Source organism: Dermacentor albipictus, chromosome 8, assembly GCF_038994185.2.
Source record: "Dermacentor albipictus isolate Rhodes 1998 colony chromosome 8, USDA_Dalb.pri_finalv2, whole genome shotgun sequence".
NCBI lineage: Eukaryota > Metazoa > Arthropoda > Arachnida > Ixodida > Ixodidae > Dermacentor > Dermacentor albipictus.
This window is the reverse complement of record NC_091828.1, coordinates 98,295,294-98,318,916: the sequence shown is the minus strand read 5'-3', so window position 1 is coordinate 98,318,916 and position 23,623 is coordinate 98,295,294. Positions and strand designations below refer to the sequence as shown.

Genomic DNA, 23,623 nt, shown 5'->3' with positions numbered 1-23,623 from the left:
GGAACACGTGCGCCAGGACGATTGATGAGGTCCGCAAAACTGTACACATCGCGCCGCTGAAATATCGCGCATAGGCGCGCCCTACTGCGGACGTGGTCCACAGAAAACAAGCCGAGCCCCCCCCCCCCCTTCACACACACACACACACACATACAAAATGACGGCTGACGTGTCCCGCTGCTACTGCTTGATACAACCAGGGGCTTATTCAATCTAGGACGCTGAGCGTTCAGTATGTATAAGTGGGACAGGACTTGGGACAGTTAACGCCGTGCGCAACCTTTGTCACGCGCGCGCGGTCTCTTTGCGTGCGTCCGTGTGTGCGTGCGTGCGTGTGTATGTACGTACTATGTATGCAGGCTCGGTGCTCATTTCGTCGAGTCTCGCATGCGACGAGACTTCGCGTCACCTCCCTGATGCGTGCGTGCGAGAAACACTTCGCGTGTAGACTCGTGCTTAAGAAGGGAGCCGAACGGACAGACAATAAGAACAAAAAAGAAACAAAGAAAAGAAATTAAAGAACAAGGAAAAACAGCGTTGAGAAGGAAATTACCGCTGACGAATTCGGGCCCTCAAAGAAACCGCAAGGAACAAAAAAAAACCGCGCGAAAAAGAGAGAAAGAGAGAAAGAAGCCCGCCACTGCCGCATTATAGCTTGCACGCTCGTTCGATTCACTATTCAGGCCACCAGCTCTCCCGAGCGCGAGCTGTTCATCGCATACGTTGGCGGGGAACGGCGAATTACAAGAATAAGAGGTGTTGAGAATTAATCACCGCCGATCCTTATCGCTCGCCGCGTCTCGGTTGATCCCTCCCCTCCCCTTTCTCAGTCGGGGCCGTCGCTTGCTTCTTCCCATCTATCCTTCTTCTCATCAAAGCCACCCCCTTCCCGGGCCGCTCTGATTTACTTTTGATTAAACCCCTCTTTTACACTCAAGCCAAACTCCAGGGGAGGCGTTGATGATGCCGGCACGGCTCACTTCTTCCACTTCTTTCTCTTCTCTTCTTTTTCTTCCTTCTTTTTCTCTGTCCTCTACTTTTTTTTTCATTTTTGTCTGCGCCCCTCTCTTCTGTAAAGCTGGACGTGATGACTCGCCATTTGGGAATCAGATGCGGGCCGATTATCATGCCTGACCGGATTAGACTCAAATGTCGAACGCGCGCGCGCCCGACCGATTGAGGGAAGCGCTGCTGCTTGTTTTGGCTACTTAAAGAGAATGAAGCGCCGCGAAAATGAGAACGAAAGAAAGAAAGAAAGAAAGAAAGAAAGAAAGAAAGAAAGCCGAGGGAAGAATGCGTACACAAGGATGCGCGCGCCTATTCGCAAAGAAGGAAAGGAAGAAAGATAGGTGGAGACTGAAGGAAGGAAGCAGGCGTGAAAGGAACCTGAAGCACGTATGCGCTGCAACGCAATTTGGAAGCGAGCGCCTCCTCGCGGTTGTGGTGGGCACTCGGCCGATCGAGGCAGTTCGGTGTGTGTGCAGAGGGGAGGGGGGGGGCGGAGTAAGAGAAGGGGGGGGGGAGGGGGCTAGGTTGCGAAAACTGGACCACGTCAGGAGATGAGAGCGTGCCGCGCGGATTAACAAAAGTCGTATAGAGCGCCTCGGGCGCTTTCGGACGTGTTGCATTGCAAATTCTGCCCAGTTCGCTATAGCGAATGGCACGGAGAAATGCGAGACTGTCGTGGGTTGGGCAGGCGTGGAGTTGGAAGTGATGCTGGCGGCTTGGTACATGTGTACAGCAAGGGCTGAGGCAACGGTATATCAAAATATGGAGGGGGGAGGGGGGACGTAATCGAGGCCCAATTTGCGAATTTGCTACGGTGGTGGCGAGGCCCAATTTGTATGTTCGAAAACGCGCGCACTGCCAAGCATGGGTATATATACAGTCTAGTAGCGTACGGTGAGGGGCTAGTTGGTGTGACATTATGAGAACAAAGAAAAACTGCGCAAAAAAGAACAAGACAGAGAAAGAACCACACGACACGTTCTTTCTTGCGCAGTTTTTTTTTGTTCTCATAATATATATACAGTTCGACGACGTAATTTCGGCAAAGGGGAAAAGAAAAAAGGAATTTGCCCACCTCCCATAAAGAAGAGAAAGAAAAAAGATGAGAAGGCGATAACGCTCTCCATTGCGCAATTCTTGCGCGCCTGTGCAGAGTGTTTTCGTATAAGAAGCACCAGGGGGAAATGTGGCGCCAGTGTTCTGCGTGCACTATGGCGCCTCGACGTCAGCGCCACCTGCTTCTGTGTGGTATCGAGGCACCTATGGGGGAACCAGCGCTGGCTAGGAGGCGCTACGAGAGTTTTGTGTGTGCAGTTGATATATTGCTGACACCGTCCAGTATAGGGAGGCCATGACTATGGTACGATATTTTGGATGATAATTCGGAGCATCAATGTTTTGCTTTAGCGCTATGCGTCCAGCTAAGCTCTGGCAATACATCCATGCGCCTTGGAGAAGCGTATGCACCCACATGTTCAATAGCAGGCCGTTTCTCAGTCAGGCCACAATCTCAACAGATGCGTAGTTCCAGAGGAGCGGTCAAATTGACGACGCGAAATCGCAGCATGTGCTACTGAAAAGTGTTTCCATCGCTCGCTAGGGTGTGTGTTACGGCGCTGCTGTTTGACACGCAAAGTTTCTGCGCTCTGGCTGTCCATAGAAAACAGTAGCGAACTAGTTTGCTTTATGGGAACGAGATGGCGCTTTCGGCGGTGCACCGCTTGCTGCGGTAAAGCTAGGGAAACGATGGAGCATGTATTATTAGAATGTGAACATATCTGCCCAGCGGTCGATTTAGGCACCGCTGGCCTCCTTGAAGTCCTTGGGTTCAGCGAGAACAGGGGGAAAGTAAACATATCCGCAATAGAGATTAGTAAGAGGTAATTGGAAGATTGGTGCAAGAAAAGTAGGGAAACGACAAGCAACGGAGGCGTACAAAAACAAAAAAAAACAAAAGTTCACAATAGGGGTTAAGAAACTTTGGTTGTGGGAATTCATCGTGATTTTCTTTTTTTCATTTTCTTTGTTAACATAGGTAGGACATCAGGCAGTAAAATAACAAGAACTTGGTGGCGCAACCCACCGCCCCGTTCCAAAGGGGATGCTCATAATGTCCGTCCGTCCGTCCGTCCGTCCGTCCGTCCGTCCGTCCGTCCGTCCGTCCATCCGTCCGTCCATCCATCCATCCATCCATCCATCCATCCATCCATCCATCCATCCATCCATCCATCCATCCATCCATCCATCCATCCATCCATCCATCCATCCATCGCTAGCTGCTGCTGTGCGAACAGCTGTCGGAAATGCAACTGGGTGATCGCTAACGCAGTCTGTAGAGGGAAGACGCATACAGTTGTTGGCAGCAAAAATAGTCACTGGCATATTAAGGAATGGAATGAATCTGTGTGACCAAGTTGATGGACCGCTGCTGCACCAGGACTGTCTGCATTGCCGGCCCTTCGCGATCTCCGGCTCTCCTCGAGGATTAAAAACAAAAACAAAAAACGAAAACACTCATCCGCGAGCTATGTATCGGTAACTTTCAAACAAAGGACCTCAACCCCAGAAGGTCGGCAAGAGTGAGTACCACTCGTTCCACAGTGACAAAGCGAGTAGTGCCGCTTCCATGCACAAGTATCTCGCACGTTACCTACACCTACATATACCCACCCCAATTTATACTCAAACTTACGCCCACGCATCAAGAATGAATGGGCACACTTTCGAATCAACAGACCGAAAAGTTGGTGACGGAGTATGTGCACCGACAGAACACGAATGTTCGTAGCTGAACGTTTCGTGACGGGTCACGGAGTAAGCGAGTGACCAGAGATAGTGTCTTTGCTACAAGGAGGAGGAGGAGTAGATTTTAATGAACAGAAAGGAAGAGAGGTCGGCCTGGAGAGCGTGTCTCTAGCCTGCTACTCCTCACTGGGGAAAGGGGAAGTGGGAAATACAGGGAAAGGTAGGTGGCGGGTGATTATGTTATGTTACAATGAGATACTATATATACACGTTGTCCAATATGCGGATGCGCACGGTAGGCGCAATACACGCGAGAGTAATCTTGTCCACGCAAAAAGTAATCTTGTCACAAAAAGTTATTGCGCAAATACATTTCGCACTCACTGCACGTCTCACAGGTTCTAGAGGCGATCGTGTAAACCAGCCTCACTTAAAAAGCTATTACAAAGTGCAGTACATCTACGTTCCAAGCGTTGTGTGCGGCAAGAACACATCTACCGCAACTGGGCACACCCACGAGCGATCAGGCAGGAAATATACGAACCATATAGTGGTCGCACCAAGGAACGTCACTGAGTCAAAAACGCGACAAGCCGCTGCTTCAGAGCGATCGGCAAATAAAGAACGAAGATCGAGAGGCACTGATCCCAATTTAATTCAAAACGGGAAAGCTTGAACAGCTTGGAATACATTTCTATCCGCAGTACAAGCACCGCATATATACGCTGCTCGCACAGTTTCGACGAGGCGTAAAGAGCTCCGAAAGCGTTGGCATGTACTCTGAAGTCTGTGGCCAAAGTTACGTGTCGATCACACAGTCGCCATGTGCGATATCCGCCCAGAGATTTGCTAAAGCCTCACCAAGCGTCATGCACATCGACTGTAAACACGGAGGCAGCCGTGGTAGAGCGACCTATAGAATACTAGCTGAGGCAAGCAATGGACGCGTTACCACGTGATCAAACATGGCGGCGCGCTTACGGTATCGCTGTGAAAAGGGTCTATAGCCCCTTCGGTCACGGTGAACCCAGTTGAGTGTGCGACTTGTTTTTTGACGTTTCGGTAGGGCGCTGACGAGGAAGAAAACCGCGTGTATTCGAGCTTCGGGAAAATTGAACTTCCCGCGAGCTTAATGTGGCTTCGTCTTGCTTCAACATTAAGAAAGAAAGGATTAAGAAAATTCGTGCACTACGCGTATTGCAGCCTCAACTCGAGGACGTAAGGTTGTGTCAAGTCAGATGTTATTCCTGCACCTTTGTGCCTCCAGTGTGCGACGTTTTGCTCGTGAGCGCAGCAGCCGTCGCGGTGCGGGTGGCTGGTCGCATAAATCTGCCGCTCCGCTCGTTCGATGGTAAATACATTCCTATCGGTTACGCCTTCCATGCAGTAATTGCATAATATTTTGCAATATTAAGGTATAAGACATAATGTTGCGTCAAATTGCATGACGCATGCGTATATCTCTCTTTCATATGTGACGCACTATTTTTTTGGCCACGAATGCGAGTGGTGAGGGAAGTCTAGTCTCTAGCCTAGTCTAGTGTAGTCTGTAGTCTAGTCTCTAGTCTAGCCTCCACAAGTAGTGAGGAAGCCTAGTTTCTAGTCTAGCCTAGCCTAGTCTCAAGTCTAGTCTCCATAAGTAGTGAAAGAAGCCTAGTCTATAGCCTAGTGCGGCCTAGCCTAGTCTCCATCAGTAGTGAGGCAGCTACAGTATCTAGCCTAGCCTAGTCTAGTATTTAGTCGAGTCTCCGTAAGTACTGAGGGAAGTCCAATATCTAGGCTAGTCGAGTCTCCTAGTCTAGTCTCTAGTCTAGTCTCCATAAATAGTGAGGGAAGTCTAGTCTCTCCGCCTGCTGCGTATGAAATGGGGCTGTAGCGAACACGACTCTTACAGTGTCGCTTCGTCTTTTCTGGCAGCATGCTAAAACTGGGCTAAACTCGTCCTTCTTTTTTTCTTTTTCGCGCTACCTATGCCGTACGTCCCGCAAACTTTACGCGCCGACTTTACACGTATGCACACACGTGTCGCACGTAGTCCAGCCGGTCCCGCGATCGATCCCCAACCGAGCCTCCGTCCGAAAGCGGCAGAACTCGAGACCGCATTCGGGAGAAGCCAGGGGAACGCACGGTCCCACGCTGTAGCTCGCCGCAGCGCACGCGCAACGCATATTGGCGGCGCACGAAGTGTGTATACACGGCACGGGTGCGGACTAATGGAGAAAGCACGCGCAGGGCTCGATCCGCTTGCACTGTGCGCGCCTGCGTTCCGCGGTCACGTGAACGCGTGCGCGCACACCGCATGAAACAAGTGTGCGCTGACAGTGCATATATGAGCTGTCATAATTCTTCACTTGCACGTTCGGAGGAGCGAGTACGTTCTCTCTCTCTCTCTTTCCTTTATTTATTTAAGGCACATGCCGCGAACGTGCGTGAGTAGAATTTAACGTTCGAGGAAAGTGTCGTGTGCGCGTCTCCGTTCCTGCCTTCGGCCTTTCCCCCAAAGGGTTAGAGTGCATCACGTGATGTACGTCTTCGACCATTTCGTTTCGTGCGTTAAATGAGGATGTCCTAAAGCTCCAAATCCTAAACGAGAAATAGCCACAAGCATCGGATCGTTTTTAAGGATTTATTACAATAGCTTCATCTTTCTTACAGCCAGTTTCGGTTTCGCTTTCAGGAGGATGCTGTGTCCTGACGTCACGACACAAGTTTTGGGGAGCAGGGCATTGATACTTTAAACAGCATCTCCGGCTCGCTCGGTCGCTTCATATCCTGCTACTCGTTATGAGGACCGATGCAGCAGCTTCACGAATGATCGAGTGAGCCGGAACGTCACGCAATGTCCGGCTCCCGCACGGTGCCTAGTGACGTCACGACGCAGTACCCTGCTGAAAACGAAACTCCTGCAAGAAAGCTATCAAATTACTTGCGGCACTCTGGGTCGTAACCTTCGCCATCCGTAGACGATGATGCCATGAACCTGCGAGCCAGATATCATGCCACTGCTGTATCCAGCAGGAAGGCCGCCATCTCGCATTAGAGGTCGTTTGCTCTCACCTGAGCCTTTCGAGCCCGCCCCCACTCCACCCCTCTTATCGTGTCCAGCTTATGACGTCATAGACAAACGCGCGGTAGCCCTCAGGCGGCCGCCATTGGGCAACTGTTCAGACAGTGAGTCAGACCCATGGCGAAAGTTCGCGCAATGCATGCGCATTTCTCCACTCTTCTAGCAAACTGAGAAGCGACAATTGTCAAAGCTGGTAACCCTAGGTAAGGAGTTCCATCTGTCCTGTCAACGCTCCTTTGTCACTCTTCAAAACCTTCTTCAGATGGCGACCCATAAGGGTTAACCTCTAATGCGCATCAGAATGAAGAAAAAAATGAAGAGCGCAGCAACAGGCAATTATATAGGTTACTATGGGAGCCGCCCCTGCTAAGGGAAACATTGTGTTCAAGAACAATGGCGGGAAAGTTGCGCTCTTTAGGCCTCCATTATTTGTGGGGTCTTATTAAAAAAAACTTCTGCAGGCACATATTCACTGAAATTAAGAACTTCGGTGTGTTCTCAGTTTCGAAAAAATAATAATAACGGGGGTGTTGCAGGGCCTCTTTTAACAACACAAAATAAAAATCACGCGAAACGTTGAACGCCTCTATATCGGAGAAAGCGAACCAACCGCCGATGGACGAACGTTCAGAAAAAAGAAGATGCTAGAGGATCTCATACTCGCATGGGTTTCCGAAATCCCTTAGTGCACTCTTCGAGACAAAACGGTAGCTCAGTGAACTTGTAGCTCACTGCTGCACAGCATAAGGTATTATGTTCGATTCCCGATCTAGCTTAGGTAGGAGGAGGAAGGGTGTGTACGCAAAACAAACGTTCCTGTGCTTCATTAGAGGCACCAATTAAACAACCAAAACGTGTTCAAACTTGACAAGAATCACTCTTCGAAATCGAACACTTTAGATGTTAGCCTACCAGCTCGACCAGATTCCCGTTCTAAGATTTCCTTCGCTACAAAAAACATCATCTCAAAGCGCAGGCTTGGGTCGCCAAACCCACACACACAAAAAAAGTATCTACTCTGTTTCTGCCTCCATTTGCTCTCACTTAACGCGAGAATTGCTTCCATTAGTCATCTCTTCTTTTAGGTAAAAAAAAAACAAATTATTCCCAGAGCGACCAAACAATGTCATCAAAAGACGTCAAGAAGCGGACTTGTTGCACTCCGCTATAGCCAGGCTCGTTCACGAGTAGTTCGAAGGCGGATTCACGAGTCGGCAAAGAAAGGAGGTGACTTAGGAGCAGCTAAGAAAATAAGTGAGCCCGAGTGGCCCAACAACTCATCAGTGAAAGACATCGAGAAGACGACGTATAGCGCATCATTGCGGTTATAGGCTAGCCAGTACTTCACGGGGAGGTGTGGTAATACCGCTCTTTCCCTGCTTCCGTTTGCTCTTGCCTGGCCCGCAAATTAGTCCTATTAGTCATTCATTGTTTTAGGCAAAGGAAAAAAAACGAAAGCGCGCTAGACCGAGCGCGACCGCGCAACAATAAGTCAGCAAAAGATGTCATGAAGACGACTTATAGCGCACGAGTACGGCTGGACTCGCGAGCGGTTCGCGGAGAGCTGTCGGTATACGTTCACGAGTCGGCTAAGAAAAGAGATGATTTAGGAGCAGCTAAGAAAACGAGCGAGCCCGAGTGCCCGAGCAACTCATCATGCGCAAGACGTGAAGAAGACGACTTATAACGCTCCGGCATAAGCCTAGCTGGCTCGTTCATGAGCGAGCCCGAGTGCCCAAGCAACTCATCATGCGCAAGACGTGAAGAAGACGACTTATAACGCTCCGGCATAAGCCTAGCTGGCTCGTTCATGAGCGAGCCCGAGTGCCCAAGCAACTCATCATGCGAAAGACGTCAAGAAGACGACTTATAACGCTCCGGCACAAGCCTGGCTCGTTCGTGAGCGGTGCTTGGCATAGCTGTCGGTGCATTCACGAATCGGCTAGGAAAGGAGATGACTTAGGAGCCGCTCGCACGCACCTCGGACCGCCACCGCCGCCATCGCAGGCACGAGGCAGCACGACCACGAATGCCCGGTTGAGTTCCCCTCACGAACAGCAGAGCGGCCGATAAATAAAAAAGAGCCGCGCACGCCCTCAGTCTTCATTGGCGTGGCTCTTTAATTAGGCGCGCGCGGCACACGGGAAGAAGCCGCCGCGCGGGGTGCAAAATGTGACCCAGTTTTTTTTTTTTTTCGCGAGGCGGCGATTGAAAGAAAGCTGGCAGCAAAGGCGACATATCATGGAGGCGCCGAGCCGATTTTGTGCGGACCGTTATAGTATACGGATGGGGCGAAGAAGTGTGGCGAAGGCCGTCACGAGACGCAGTGGAGAAGGTGCGTCTGTCCGTGTGTGTGTGTGTGTGTGTGTGTGTGTGTGTGTGTGTGTGTGTGTGTGTGTGTGTGTGTGTGTGTGTGTGTGTGTGTGTGTGTGTGTGTGTGTGTGTGTGTGTGTGTGTGTGTGTGTGTGTGTGTGTGTGTGTGTGTGTGCGTTTATCGGTGTGTTTTTTGAAAGAGGTGTGTCTCAGTGTGTGTGTGTGTGTTTGTTCAAGATTGTGCGCAAATCTAGCTGCAGCTGTGTGTGTTCGGTCACGCCTCAGTGCATGCTCGTGTGTGTGTGGATATGCCTGTGCGCGTGCGTGCGTGCGCACTTGCTTGCCTGGGTGATGCGACAAGACGCGCATCGTTTTTAATCCGTATATCAAAGGCATCGACGCCTCAAAAGAATGCCTGTGTGTGAGAGAGAGCGTGGGATGTTTGTGTGAGTGAGGATATTTGTCCGTGCGTATATGTTTGTGTGTTTGGATGTTTGCTTGCGTGCGTGCATAAGTGACCGCAGTGGGCCTTGCTTGCTAGGATGAGGAGACGTGGAGGGGGGGGGGGGGCGTCAGCGGCTTTTAATCCGCGTATCAAAGGCGCCAACGCGCCGAAAGCGTTCATTGTCGATGCTGCGGAGGCGGGTCCGGCCGTTATCGACGAAAAGAAAAAATAGAGAAGGCAAAAGAGGCAAGATCCTTGAACGACGCTTGTTGTTTAGTTCTTCGCTTGTCCGTTTCTCGCTTCTCGAGTCCGCGATGGCCACTTGTCTCGCTCCCTGGATCACCGTCCCGGTGACTCTTCCTAGGTGTACGTTCACTGAGGAGGCGCTCGCGGTAGCCACAAAGCAGCTCCTCTCTCGCTTTCTTTTTGTTCTTCTTCGCTAAGCGTGCTTGGACGATTTCGGCGCCTCGTCGTATATACGACTTCCTCCTGCGCATGGGAGGCGACGCGAAGATACGACGGGCCCTGCGATGCCGTTCTGGCGGTGTGCCGATGTATCCCATTCGCGGCCAAAAGGCGGCGCTTTTCGTACGTACACGCGCGCCTGCGGTACATACTATACAAGAGGAGGCGGGGAAACGCACGCGCCTCCATTAGCTTTATTTATTTCGGCAATTTAGCCTCGGTCATTAAACGAGTGACGAAGGAAGCCTTGACGCTTTTGGAGGAGGTGTGCGTTTCGCACGTCGTTCGTTTTTTTTTTTTTTGGCTGCCCGCGCACGCTTTATCTGCCTATTGGTTGCTTGCAGGAAATGTTTCGTTCCTTTTTTTTCTAAATTGCTTCGCATTGTTGTTTTGGTTTTGTTTCGGTTGCTGCTGTTTATCTGCTTATGTTGCATTTCTATACCGGCGCCTGTGCTTTCTGCAAAGGAAAGTCGTTAACCTTCTTTTAGCCTTGCAGCGATGCACCTGTTTATCGGCTGCGAGGCTGACTATAAACGCCCCCCGTTTCTAGCGAACGATATTTTTGCCGCCGCGCGCAGTTTCGCATCCAAAAGCACAAGTGCTGAGATACGCACTGGCGGTTATTCTTTTCTCGGAGGAAAGTTAGAACACGGTATACAACATGAGACGCTCTATACAAGACAACTAATTAGGCAAATCTTAAACTTTCAGAGATGGATCAAACCATGTTTCCTCTTCGTTGCATTCCGCGATAACTGCCAAATCAATGCAACGTACATGCAATCCATGCGAACACGTGCGAACGTATACGTCTAGAAAACGTGTAGACTACACGCACATACACGTGTATAGCACACATACGTATATGTCTAGACAACGTATAAGCAAAACGAGAACAAGGTAAAAGCGGGAGCCAACGTTTCGACAAGTGGACTTGTCTTTCTCAAGTCGACATGTGCTTATGCTTACGAAGGCATATGTCGCCTTGAAAATGACAAGTCCACTTGTCGAAACGTTGGCCCGCGCTTTTACCTTGTTCTCGTTTTGCTCATCGTCTTGAATTTCCATCTCCTGCCTTCCCTGTGTTTTTCCTAGACAACGTATAGATGTACAGAAGTGTATGCTTAGACAACGTATCGGTGTACAGACGTATACCTCCAGACAACGTATATACGGGTATAGTACCCGTATATACAGTATGCCCTGGCGGGAGGTGCATGCGTCATGACGTCGTGATACACTGGCTGGCTGCGTTCTTGCGATAGTTCCGGCTGCTAAAAACAAGCACCACCAAAACGAAAAGAAAGAAAGAAACACGCGCAGCGAGTTTTTACAACGTTATTATACCTAGCCTTATTCACACACGAGGTCAGCAAATTTTCATTTTTACCCAGACGTCAAGATAATGGCGACGATCTTTATATAGACAAGATTAGCAGGAAATTAAATTGTACGTTTTATAACCTTCGCACTGGCTAAATGTGGTCTTTTCCCATGCCAGAAGGTAGTGTTTATGCAACTTCAAAAATGTGTCAGCATTCAGTTAGGTTTCATCGCGGTACCACTAGGTGTCACCACCTGTACCGTTATCCGGGCAAGTTGCGTGTTTAGAGAAAGTTTGTTTCGACAAGAGACGATACGAACACTAAGTCATCATAGAACAAAACGAGATCATCCAGGCAAACAGTAAAAACTAGAAAATTCTGTCTCTGGCCCCCGACCCTTTGTACAGCACCGCATTACATACGCTAGTTACTGCCCAAACAAGCTACAAAAAATATTGCTTCCGAGTTCCTACTAATGTTTGTTCACGGTGTCACTCAAGCTGTAACTTCTAGTACGCTGAAGTTTCACTTGTCATTTCCAATGGCGACGTTCAAAAGGCAGATACAGGGCACCATATATTTCGTTGTCATCTTTTGGCGCTGAGGCAGGGTTGCCTGTGCTCTTTCGAACGCCAGCGGTCCGTGACTTCCACGGTGCGGGTCTTGCGTCACCTCGATAGATGGCGCCACGCTGGGTGGCGCCTCAATCAGGCGCTTTCCTTCTTCTAGCTGGGCAGCGTCCATATGGACCAGCGCAAAGTATGGCGTGGTCCGGTGTGGTGTAGTGTGGTGTTGCGGGATGCACCGTTGCGAACATGCACTACACCCAATTGAAGATCGTGGCTAATATCATCTCCAAACAACCTGATTTGCCGGTTGCCATTTCATGCTTACATCTGCTCTCTGACGGGAGAGCCAGCACTTTTTTTCGTGCTAATTTTTGTCCCGCTGTTTTGCACCTAGGAAGAGACGGGATAATTTTTTTTCGCGTTTTCGCTTAGCAAAAGGCTCTGCTGTGCGTCTAAGAGACTGAATACTTCGAGGATAACAGCATCCACAGCATCGACAGCACCTAAGTTCGGTATCCCCGACTTGGGGAAGGCGCAAACACAAAAAAACATATATTTTTGCGCATAATGCCGATCATTCAGCTGTAGGGGTAGCGCATTTATTTATTTGACCCTGCGCTCTGACTTTGTGTTGTTGATTTAAGTACGTTAAGCTGCATTCCAAGCGCAAAATCTTCCTATAACCGCGCCGCTTCCGGTCCTGCATTTTCGCTTTCATTATAGCCGTTGAACGCTCATTTAGGTCAAGCATAAGCAATAAGAGTTAGGCCTATTTAGCTATACCTTATAACTCGCTTCATTCGTCTTATCGAGATTCGACTCTGTCGAAAACGTAGACCGCACAATGCGACTTCGGCGCGTCGTCCAGGCGGCAACGCCGACAACGATACAGAATGCCGTCAATGAAATTTGCAGAATGCAATATACACGGAACGGAAATCAGAGGACGTAAGATTGCACAAAGTAAAACGGGCGCATGTGTGCTTGTCAATCTATCTGTGCGTCGTCGTTTTTGCCCCTTTGACCTGAAGATGCAAAACCAACATGCCCAAATTACCATACTAGATTTAAACAAATATGTACAAATACGGCACTATTCGACACGCAACGAAGACCTGCCACGAAGTTTTGTTAAACATTTAGAGTAAAAGCTCTCGTAACGGTACCTATAGCCATGACGCATCGGTTTTATAGCCGAGGTATCCGCCTTCTAAGTATATGGTGCCGTTCTGTGCTTTAATGCTCGCGCCAAAACGTAACGAATGAGGTTAATAAGTTAGGCCCCACCTAAGGAACCGCGGCAGATTAACGGTGCTTCCACGAAAGAAACACGTCGCATACACTCCGGACAATCCGCACTTACTTGCGTATTCATAAAGCGATAAATAATAACCGGTCTCTCGCACGCCGTCACCTGCAAGAAAACCTTGCCGCGGCGGCAGATTGATGCGATACGGCGAGTCGTCTGCAGCATTTCGAGCAGACGACTACACTACACTGAGCGCAGCGGAGCAGAAGGCCACTCCGTCAACGTAAGACACTTCTGCTCCCGCACAGTGACTAAGTAAAAGAGCAGAAAAAAAAAGCAGGAGCAGAAGTGCGCCAGCGAGCGACCATGGTTTTGTCGTTAATTTGGGAAACATCTGACCTGAAAATAGCGAGATGCCGCCGCCCGCTTATTTTCCGGACACATTGCAGTGCTTGGCTTTGAGAAAGAAAACGAACAGACGAAAAAGAGAATCAGGCGCGTGACCCAAAGCAATGCGCGCTTTGCAGCGATCGTGCATGCGTGTCTCGGGTGGTCGCGGCGGAATATCCTTTTGCGGGCTGCCGCGAATCACAGAACATAAGAAGGAAAGGGCAACTATAAGAGCCTCAATTACTCTCGCCCAGCAATCTAAAAGTGGGCCCGTCCACAAAAACTATTCGGACTGCTTCTCCTCTTTCTTCTGTTTCCTCTTTTTTTTTCTGTTTTCTTCTTTTTTCGTGATCGCCTCGGGCGTCCTCGGGTATAGCAGACGACAAGCATGCAGATTGTCGTCTGCTACGACTACGCGCGGACGGCGGTGTAGGTGCCAGTAGCAGAAGTGGAATGGGTTGGCAGTAGCATGCATCAGAGAGAAATAAATGGGTGTTAACTTTAGATACGGTTATATTTAGGTCGCACTGCAGCAGCTGACGGAGCCAAGCTCAGAGCCAACGTCCAAGGATATGGCAGATACGAAAGAAAAGAAGGGAGGAAAATTACTGCAGTGCCGAGGCTGTGCACGTGTGCACTGCAGGAGCAGTGGGAGATGCATATATATAAAAGAAATAGACGGGCAGAAGAAAGATGCGAACACTTATTTAGACAGAAGTGAGATGTGCAGTCTTCAACCGCTACAGCAGACAGACTACACCGAATTTTCCTCGGTACCATGGCGAAGGTTCTCTTCCGAACACTGATAGTTTCACAATAGGCTTGTTTTGGTTACGGCATGGGTTTCGGTAACCAAGTCGGGAGCTTGGCGCTCGTTGGTTGTAGGTTATGCGAGTATTCGAAGTTTGGAAGCAACTGCGATGGCTAACATAACAAAGAAATTATTGCTATAATCTTCACCACACAGACGTCTGCAGACGTCAAGGTCGTCTATTCAGTGTAACGACTCCTTGTTTCTTCCCTTTTTTATTTTCTTTTTCTTCTTCTTCTCTTTTCTTACAATTCGCAGTTTGTTTCAAAGCTTTGTTATTAGATACAACAGATAATCGAAAAGCTCACAAAGATTCTTTTCGTGTTGAAACAGACGACAGAAACGGCCACAAAAGAACAGTCAGCTGTAGCATCCACAACGACGACTCTGGCAATAACGAGGTTGAGACGCTTATATACATAATGGATATGCTTAAACGTTGCAGACTTATTTCTACCATTTAGCTATCTTCTTCCCTTATATCTCATGACATACATCATACGATAATAAAAATAAAAAATAGTGGGCACACAGGTTCCGTAGTTAGTGTGAATTCTTATGCAGAACATGTTAGGCCTCGGTAAATGAAACCGCGAGAACCGGAGCTTATAATCCGTGGATGTCGCAACTATCCGCGATTAAAAGCCAGCGCTCTGCTTCGCATCCAAGTTGCGTTCGTAAGCACGAAAACAAACAAAACCGAAACTAGACATCCTAAGCAACTTTTGTACACCTCACTGGCTTTGTGTACAGTTTCACCTCGTGTTCGCTCGTTTCACAGACTTTGGAGCAACAACAGATTTCCCGCTTCGTGCTAGACCGTGCGTACGCCCGCAGCGACATCTGTGGCAGATTACCGAACCTTTGGCGCGGATCGTTCAACGCTTCGCTGATTTTTCGCAAAAGCGGCTTATATAGCACTCCTAGACTGAAACGCTTTCGCACACGTAGGCGCACATAAGTGCGGCAAACATGCTCTTTCTAATAAAGTGAACTTGACCGCTTTGCAAACAGAAGGAAGCGCCCATGGTGTTTATACTGCGCAGATGTTTTTCTTCGTCTTCGCCGACCAATGCAGGTTGCCGTTGCTGCTTGAGCAGCGAAACGCAACAGAAAAAGGGAGGGATTTTTGGAGGTTGGATAGGGGGAATCAAAATGTTTTTATTGTGCTGTCCTTCTCCTCTAAACTTCACTCTCTCTCTCTCATTTTTCCAGAGCAATCCCCCCCGGCCCCTTTCTTCATTCTTTCTTTCCTTGCTTCTCTCTGGCCTTTGTTTCGGCGCATTCTCTTTCCCTCTCTATCTCACCTTCAACGATTGTGGGCAACGAAAAAAAAAAAGACAATCGCACAATCGCATCCATTGGCCCAATGTACTACCGTACCTCTCTCTTCAACAAGGAAACGCCAGCCAAAATCTCTCGCAGTGTGCTGCGCTTCTGTTTTTGGTTCGCCATGTTGCGGACTTTTGTTTCAACACTTCTGTTTAGTTGTTTCGCCGTCCGCTCAACCACACCCTCCTCTCCTTCACTCTTTCCCCGTGTTTCTTCTGTATTTTTGCTCGCTTTCTTGTGCAGCTGAGATGCTCGCGCTTTCTCTCTCTTTCTTTCTCTCTCTCTCTATCTCACCCCCCCAGACACACACACATTTCTCCACGACATCTCCTCGTGCGCATGTGTTTTGGTTCGCCACGTTGAGCGCTTCTGTTTGCGGGCGTTTCTTGCCTGTCGCCAGCTCGACCACCCGGTATTCCCTCGCTCTTTCAGCACATTTTCATCTGCTGTTTCGTCCGCGTGTTCGTCTGCTTCTGTGCATTTTCGCTCTCCCTGCCCTTTCTCCCTCTCTATGCCTCCTCCGTGACATGGCCTCCTCGAAAGCACGTTTCTACACGCATTCACCCTACCACCGAACCTACTCGAAGTCACGCGCCCTCTCTCAAGCGTTGTTTTTGTACGTCGTCTGCTTGAATTTTGTCTGTTTGCTCCAACTTTGGCCCAGCAGTGATCGAGGGAGGGTACATTTTCGGTTTGTTTCCTTTTCCATTTCCATTACACGCGCCATTTTTGTTCTCTCCTCACCCGCCGAGGTTCATAAGAACGCGAGCAGATCAGCGGGAGCTTTTTAGTTCGAGTTTGACCTTGCCGTTGGAGTGCTGCTTCTTGCGAAAGAACGTTCTTGAAGATAACTTCGACTCACTCACGAAACTTGGGACTCGCGTCAAACTTCTGGCGAAGGCGTCTTGCCTGGAACGCACAGCCTCCTCCATAAACGATTGTCGTCTGCATACGGAACTTCAAATCGTCTGGTTCCGTCTAGACTTCTGGAGGCAAAAGTTCCTGAAGTCCGCTCCTCCGAGTGTCATTGTCGTCTGTACAGATTCTCTTCGCCGTGAAGGTGCGAGATCATTGCGTCGCGCGAACATTAGTCTCGCCAATTCTGCGAGCATTTGAAGCAGATAACGTGAAGTGAAGGGGACGCGGGAGTCCTCTTTGATCGACGTCGTCTGCTTTTCGACAGGTCGGCCAAGGTGATCGGATTTATACGCGTCGTCTGCAAGGCAGTTCACCCAGAATCCATAAACCACCGGCGACATCGGCATTGGGACTATCGCGAGAAAGTGGACGTGTTTGTGCTTGCCCTGAATTCTACGCCTTCGCTGGCTACCTTGGAGTTATCGCAGCTGCGTTTGGAGACTCTGCACTCAAACATTCGCAATAACATCTCACGCAACATGGCCAGGTCTGTACCTTTTTGTTGTTTTGCAAACCTCACTTGTGAGTTTGCCTAAATTCGCGCCTTTTAACGCGGGCACGAGAGAGGCCGTCGATCATTAGATGGTGGAGGGAGTGCCACATCTTAGCATCGCAACTTAGCATCGGAGACATGAATGTGTTTTGCAAAGGGAGTCATGCTGTCGGTGTGCAATAGTAAAAAAAAATTACGTTTAACGCAAAAACACAGTATTACTCGATTGTGTTACTGCCGCACGACCTCACATGTTGGAAGTACAGTCACGACATGGCCAAGCAAGAAGCATAAATTCTTGTATAGTAAGGATTCTCAAATGTATCTAGTTTGGCCCAAACACGTACCTAAATACGACAACCGCATGTGGTCCATATCTTATAAGCCCGACTAATCAATCTGTAAACGAATTCGTCAGACCTTCCACTCTGTGAAGAAAGACGAGCAGCGAAGCTGTGGTGTTTTACCTCAATGGACGCATCTATCTATATGTAGTTATTATTATTATTATTATTATTATTATTATTATTATTATTATTATTATTATTATTATTATTATTATTAGTAGTAGTAGTAGTAGTAGTAGTAGTAGTAGTAGTGGTAGTAGTAGTAGTAGTAGTAGTAGTAGTAGTATTGACGGACACAGACAACGAATACATCTTTTGACTGTGGAGCGATTTACTCTTATTCTTTTGTGAAGTAGTGACGTCTGCAAGTACCACCGAATGGCAGACGGGAATTCCACATTGTTTACAACTTCACTGTAATTACGAAAAGTATATGAAACTGGGCGTAATGTAAGTCCTCTTAGCGGCTAATCGTCATATAATTTGTTTCGGGATAGTTTCGATAAAACAAGAGTTACAGCCGTTTTATGTAACCATACTGCCTCCGTAGACGGCCTTATCGTGTTGACAGCAGACGGGATTTCTGTAACGTTTACAACTTCGCTGTGAACTAATTATGACAAGTAAATGAAGCTCGGCGTAACGATAGAGTCGTCTTAGCGGCCAATTTCAGTATAATGTTTTCCCAGGATACCTACGTTAGGCTGAGAGCTACGGAGCATTCGTGAGAAACTGGAGGAGGAGGAACAAGCTTTATTTTAGTGCAACAGATTTACGAGACCTAGGCCTTTCTACCTAGATGACGGCCTCGAGCCCTTGAGTCCTGGCGGCATCTTCGGCCTGCTGGATTGCCTTAACTTGATCTCCCGGTGTACAGCTGAGCAACACGGTACCCCACTGCTTTCTGGTCTTGTGTGCTTTATTCTGCGCGGGTGTCCAAGGACAAGCCCAAACCATATGTTCTAGGTCCGCCCTTCCTTGACGGAATCTACATCTATCCGTGTAGACGTCCGGGCAGTACAGCGGTGCTAGGCCACCGGGTTCGGACATGTATCTGTTTGTAAAAGGCGCCATGCCGTCGCTTGCCGTCTACTTAGCGAGGGGTGTTCCGGGGGGGGGGGGGGGGGGGGCTTTCCCAATTTATAGTGTTTGGCGATGTCGTTGAAGCGGGTTATCCGGTCTCTCTCCATTTCCGCTATTTGCATGTCACCTGCTCCATAACTCCATCAAAACTTCTATGGCGCGACATTGGAACAACCCCGAACATCGGGAAGAGCGCCTCCATAGACTTGACACTGGTTTACAATTCCGGCTTCCACTTCGGTTGCGGAGAGGCGAGGAAACACTCATTCATCGATTACGGCTGGGTGTGGCATACACCCACCGATACCTTCACAAGATTGGACAAGCACAGGACCCTGACTGTAGCGTCTGTCACGCTCCCGAGACAATAATAGCTCACGTACTTTGCGTGTGCCCTCAACATACGGCCGAACGAAGAACACTCAAGTCTACTGTTTACTGCTTAGACTCCCGCCCCTTTCCGGAAGAAAAGCTTTTGGGCGCATGGAGGAGTGTCGACTGTGCCCAACGTGCCATAAGATCACTTTTGAACTTTCTAAGTGAGACTGGTTTAGACGATCGCCTCTAGAACCTGTGAGACGTGCATGCAAGTGCGAAATGTGTTTGCGCAATAACTTTTCGTGACAAGATTGCTTTTTGCGTGGACAAGATTACTCTCGCGTGTATTGCGTCTACAGTGCGGATCCGCATATTGGACAACGTGTATATATAGTATCTCATTGTACCATAACATAATCACCCGCCACCTACCTTTCCCTGTATTTCCCACTTCCCCTTTCCCCAGTGAGGAGTAGCAGGCTAGAGAGACACGCTCTCCAGGCCAGCCTCTCCTCCTTTCTCTTCATTAAAATCTACCCCTCCTCCTGCTCGTTCCGACAGTTGTCGAGCCAGGTTGAGCGTCATTTTCTTCCCGGGAAGAGAGAAGCGTTAAGACACATATATATATATATATATATATATATATATATATATATATATATATATATATATATATATATATATATATATATATATATATATATATATATATATATATATATATATATATATATATTCGTGTCGACACAACGTGCTGACGCACAGCCATCCACCAGCGCCGTAGAGTAGTTAGATACAGCTTCACTGTGAACAAGAAAGTTCCACGTCTACGCTGAACGCTGACAGAGGCCACCCGCCGCGATTGCTCAGCGGCTATGGTGTTGGGCTGCTGAGCACGAGGTCGCGGGATCGAATCCCGGCCACGGCGACCGCATTTCGATGGGGAGCGAAATGCGAAAACACCCGTGCACTTAGATTTAGGTGCACGTTAAACATCCCCAGGTGGTCGAAATTTCCGGAGTCCTTCGCTACGGCGTGCCTCATAATCAGAAAGTGGTTTTGGCACGTTAAACCCCATAATCTAATCTGACAGAGGCCGTCACACCTTACCTGCCAGGAAACAAACCGCCCAATTACACGCCAAATATTTCGTAAATGTTCGCCAACGGCAAGCTTATCTCTTCCCCCTAAAAACAAAAGGGTTTGCACATATCGGGGCTTATCTTGTCCCACAACGATAATCGTCGTCTAATCTTGGCCGCATTTCCTTCCTTTAACGCTGCGTATCTGGTACTTTCTGGTCACGATCGGCATGTGTGTATCTGCGTGACGCAGCGTTCTCCACAAGAAACAGCAGACGGGGCAATGTTTTAAAGCAAGGAAACGACAGTAAGACGGACGAAGATTATTGTTTGGGCACAAGATACACCCCGGAGCGTGTCATTTCTTTTTTTTTTTTCGAGCGTAGGTAAATGCAGTGCACGAGCATCTATCTACACAACGCTCGTCATTGTCATCGTGGTTTCCCTCTGCTGTACACTGAATTTTATTAAAGTTACCACTGTAACTCAGACAGTACGCTCAAGAGAAGAGCACAGTTTCACGCAGCATAGAATGTAAAGCTATTGTATTGACAGACGCGCTTAAGGAAAGGTGGTACGGGAAGACTGGCAATTTCAAAAATGAGAGCGTGACGCGAAGCGATATTTAACAATTTATTGCGTTTAATTTAGCCGCTAGATTACTAAATATAACGGCACAGAAAAGTCAACTTATGAGAACTTGCTGGTCCAGAATCACTGTAGTAAGTACAACTTGCACTTATACATCTGAAATAGTCTATCTTTTCTCTTTATCACATGCGTAGGGTCATGTCGAAACTATGTGTTCTACTGGTTAAAACATGCAGCTGAAATATGGTTGTTTTATACTAAAAGCCCAAAGGAGCAGGCATAATATGCGAAAACTCCGCCTTAGTACTACACTAATTACGAGCCAAGGACGATAGTTTGGTACTGAGCGCTTCCGTCACCACCTCTTCCGCTGCGCACGCTGAAAGTTACCAGACTGTCATTCAAAATGCCAAATTTGCGCAGCGTAACAAAGTAACAACCGACGCGTCCAACAATCACGCACGTCACGAAACAGCGGAGAGATGACGAGCAGCCGTAAAGCGTATGGTAACAACCAAGTGACTGACTGACTGGCCGTCATAGGCGCGCTAAACTGGCCTAACCTCGAGCTCGCTACACACACTCACGAGTGTTCGGGCAAACACAGTCTTCAAAGATGGCAGGCGCGCTTTTGTAAAACGGCATGCTTTTGGCACGCGGCGTCAAAGGGGTGAGCGCTTGTGTGGTCCCCTTGCTAACAACGGCGCAGGTCTCCGCTACCTCCTGATAATCCACGTTGCCCGCGTGCGCGCGTGTGTGTATGTCGACATTGTGAGCGTCAAGGCCTGTCATTAGCGGCGCCATTTTCGACCGCAAACTAGCGCCATCTGCGAGCACAAATGGGCGGCTTCGCGGCGAACAGAAATCGCGGAGTGGTGGCCCCGAGGAGCGCGACCCGACCAACCGCGAGGGCCGAAGGCGAGGCAAGCGTAGTCGTTTAGGCCAGACGGGCAAAAGTGCAAGACGCAGACGACAGAAGCAGCGCAGCAGAAGGCAAAAGTAAAGAAGCAGACGACGTAGACAGCGCCGCAGAAGGCAAACATAGGAGAAGCAGACAACAGGAACACCGCGGCAGAAGCCAAAAGTAAACAAGCAGACGATACGTCCGGAGAGAAAAAGCACGCGCGTTTTGTATGCGCGTCGTCTGCGGGCGTGCGTATAAAGACGTGCAGACGACCAGGAAACGGAACAACGCAACAGGGGAGGGCTTGAGAAGCGAAGACGAAACGGACACACGAAGTGGCCGTTAGTTTCTCTATCGACGCTCAGTCGTGAGGCCGTTTGTTTGTTCTCTTCGTAGCACTTCTTCTGCCCCACAGATTGATAAGTATAACGGTCCTGATCCGCGGCTCTGCGAGAGTCGCACGAGAAGCCACGAGAAAAGGCGACAAAGAAAGCAGACGCTACCCCGCTGAGACCTTGAAATGTGATGAGGGGTACCTAAGCGATTGTAATGAGGCGCCCAGGCTGACATCCTGCTGGTAGCTTTGTTATTTTTTTTTCCTTTTTGTCCACAAACAACCCTCAGTGCTCCTTAGGAAGGCAGAATGAAAGGGCGGTGAGGAGGGGGTAGGTTCAAGCATGAATCCGGACCACGAAACCATACTAGATGATACGCTGCTGCGGGCTTCTGCTCTTCCGTAAGCAAGGTCGTTAGACTTCGCCTTTGTCAAGGAAGGGACGCCTACATGCAGGTCGGATTTCCGTATTGCATGTGCAGAAGGTAGAATATTTAGCCAGCAAAATGATATCGCCTGTCAACATCATTTCTTTTTTTATGATTTGCGTGGGAAGTGTTGCAGATGTAGACCAGATCTACTAGTAAAGCTGTTATGTGATACGAAGATGTATGAATTTCACACGCGTTTAAACATTAGCAGCGAACTAGAAATTACAGGTTCAAGCTTTATTCAGTAAAAATGTTCAACACACCGTGCTCTGTATTATAAGCAATGATGTCGTCAGACGGGCGCCAGCTTCTGTGGTGTCCGCGTCTTGTCTTTGTGTTCTGTTTAATTTCGCGCTTGAAACATGAATCAAAAATCCCCCACCGAAAATTCTGAAATATTCTGTATTCCGGTATAATATCAAGACAGGGAAACAGCGCCGGCGTACTCCTCCCAAAAACGAAAGAAATATCAGCTCCTACCATAACAGCGCATTTCTTTCACGAATTTAGTCCCTGCAGATGTACACTGATACCATACCTATACGCGTCGTTCGTTCAGTAGGATTAATAAGCAAGCTGGGATGTGTATGTAGGACAAGTTCAGAGGATATTCATCCATAATTTAAAGGTAATGATCAGAAACGACCAAGTGGAGCATACAAAATGAACGAGCAGACAAAAAAAAAAGAAAATGTCGGCGAGGATGCTTTGCGACGTCTGCAGCAGCTGCCAAATGCTACAGCGGTCAGTGCAGACGACCTCGAAAAACGCAGACGACAGTGCAGTTAAGCGGCACACTGTCGGGCATGTCCCGTTCACTACTACGCGGGCGTACACGCCTTTTTTATGGGAAGTGAGGCATGATTCATTCTAGCGAACACGCCTTTCAGCAAAGAGAGATTAAAAATGTATATGTGTGTGTGTATGCGCGAGTGTGTATTTTTTCTTTCCATCGAGGAAAGTTCCCGAACGGTTCCCGCTTCCCCACTTCTGCCCGCCTCATCCCGCGCAATGGCGCTTCATTACTCAACTTGTCATTTAGTTTAGTTCCGCGCCAAGCCCTCCGCTATACGTATGCACTCCTGACCGACGTCGTCTGCTGCGCGAAGGCGGTCTTGAAAGACACAAATCGTCTGCTACTACTACCATATGCGACCAGGAACGCAGAAGCAGTAGCAGCAGCAGACGATGGGCACACACACACACACAAACACAGGTACACACACACAGGACTGTGCAGCAGCTTATACAGGCCGCCAGCTAGCAAGCTATGGCATGATCGATTCACAAGAAGACTGCTGCTGGCCCGCTGGCCGGACCAAGTCAGCCGGTGAGTCGTGCGTACTATACAGTTGTACGCAGCCGTATCGCCGCCACCAAGAGGGCCTTCCCTCCACGTCTCT

General features: G+C 48.8%; 1 protein-coding gene and 1 long non-coding RNA gene across 2 annotated transcripts in view; one reads left to right on the top strand and one right to left on the bottom strand.

The window, feature by feature from the left end:
- Positions 1-23,623, bottom strand: part of LOC135912882 (uncharacterized) — a 149,528-nt gene that overhangs the window by 84,878 nt on the left and 41,027 nt on the right. The gene's annotated exons all lie outside the window — the stretch shown is intronic.
- The window catches only part of LOC135912881 (uncharacterized), a 180,272-nt gene continuing 173,678 nt past the window's right edge, over positions 17,030-23,623 (top strand). Inside the window, exon 1 of the mRNA XM_070522922.1 lies at positions 17,030-17,124. Coding sequence (XP_070379023.1) covers positions 17,117-17,124 — 8 coding nt within the window. The 5' untranslated portion in view covers positions 17,030-17,116. The remainder of the gene's footprint in view (positions 17,125-23,623) is intronic.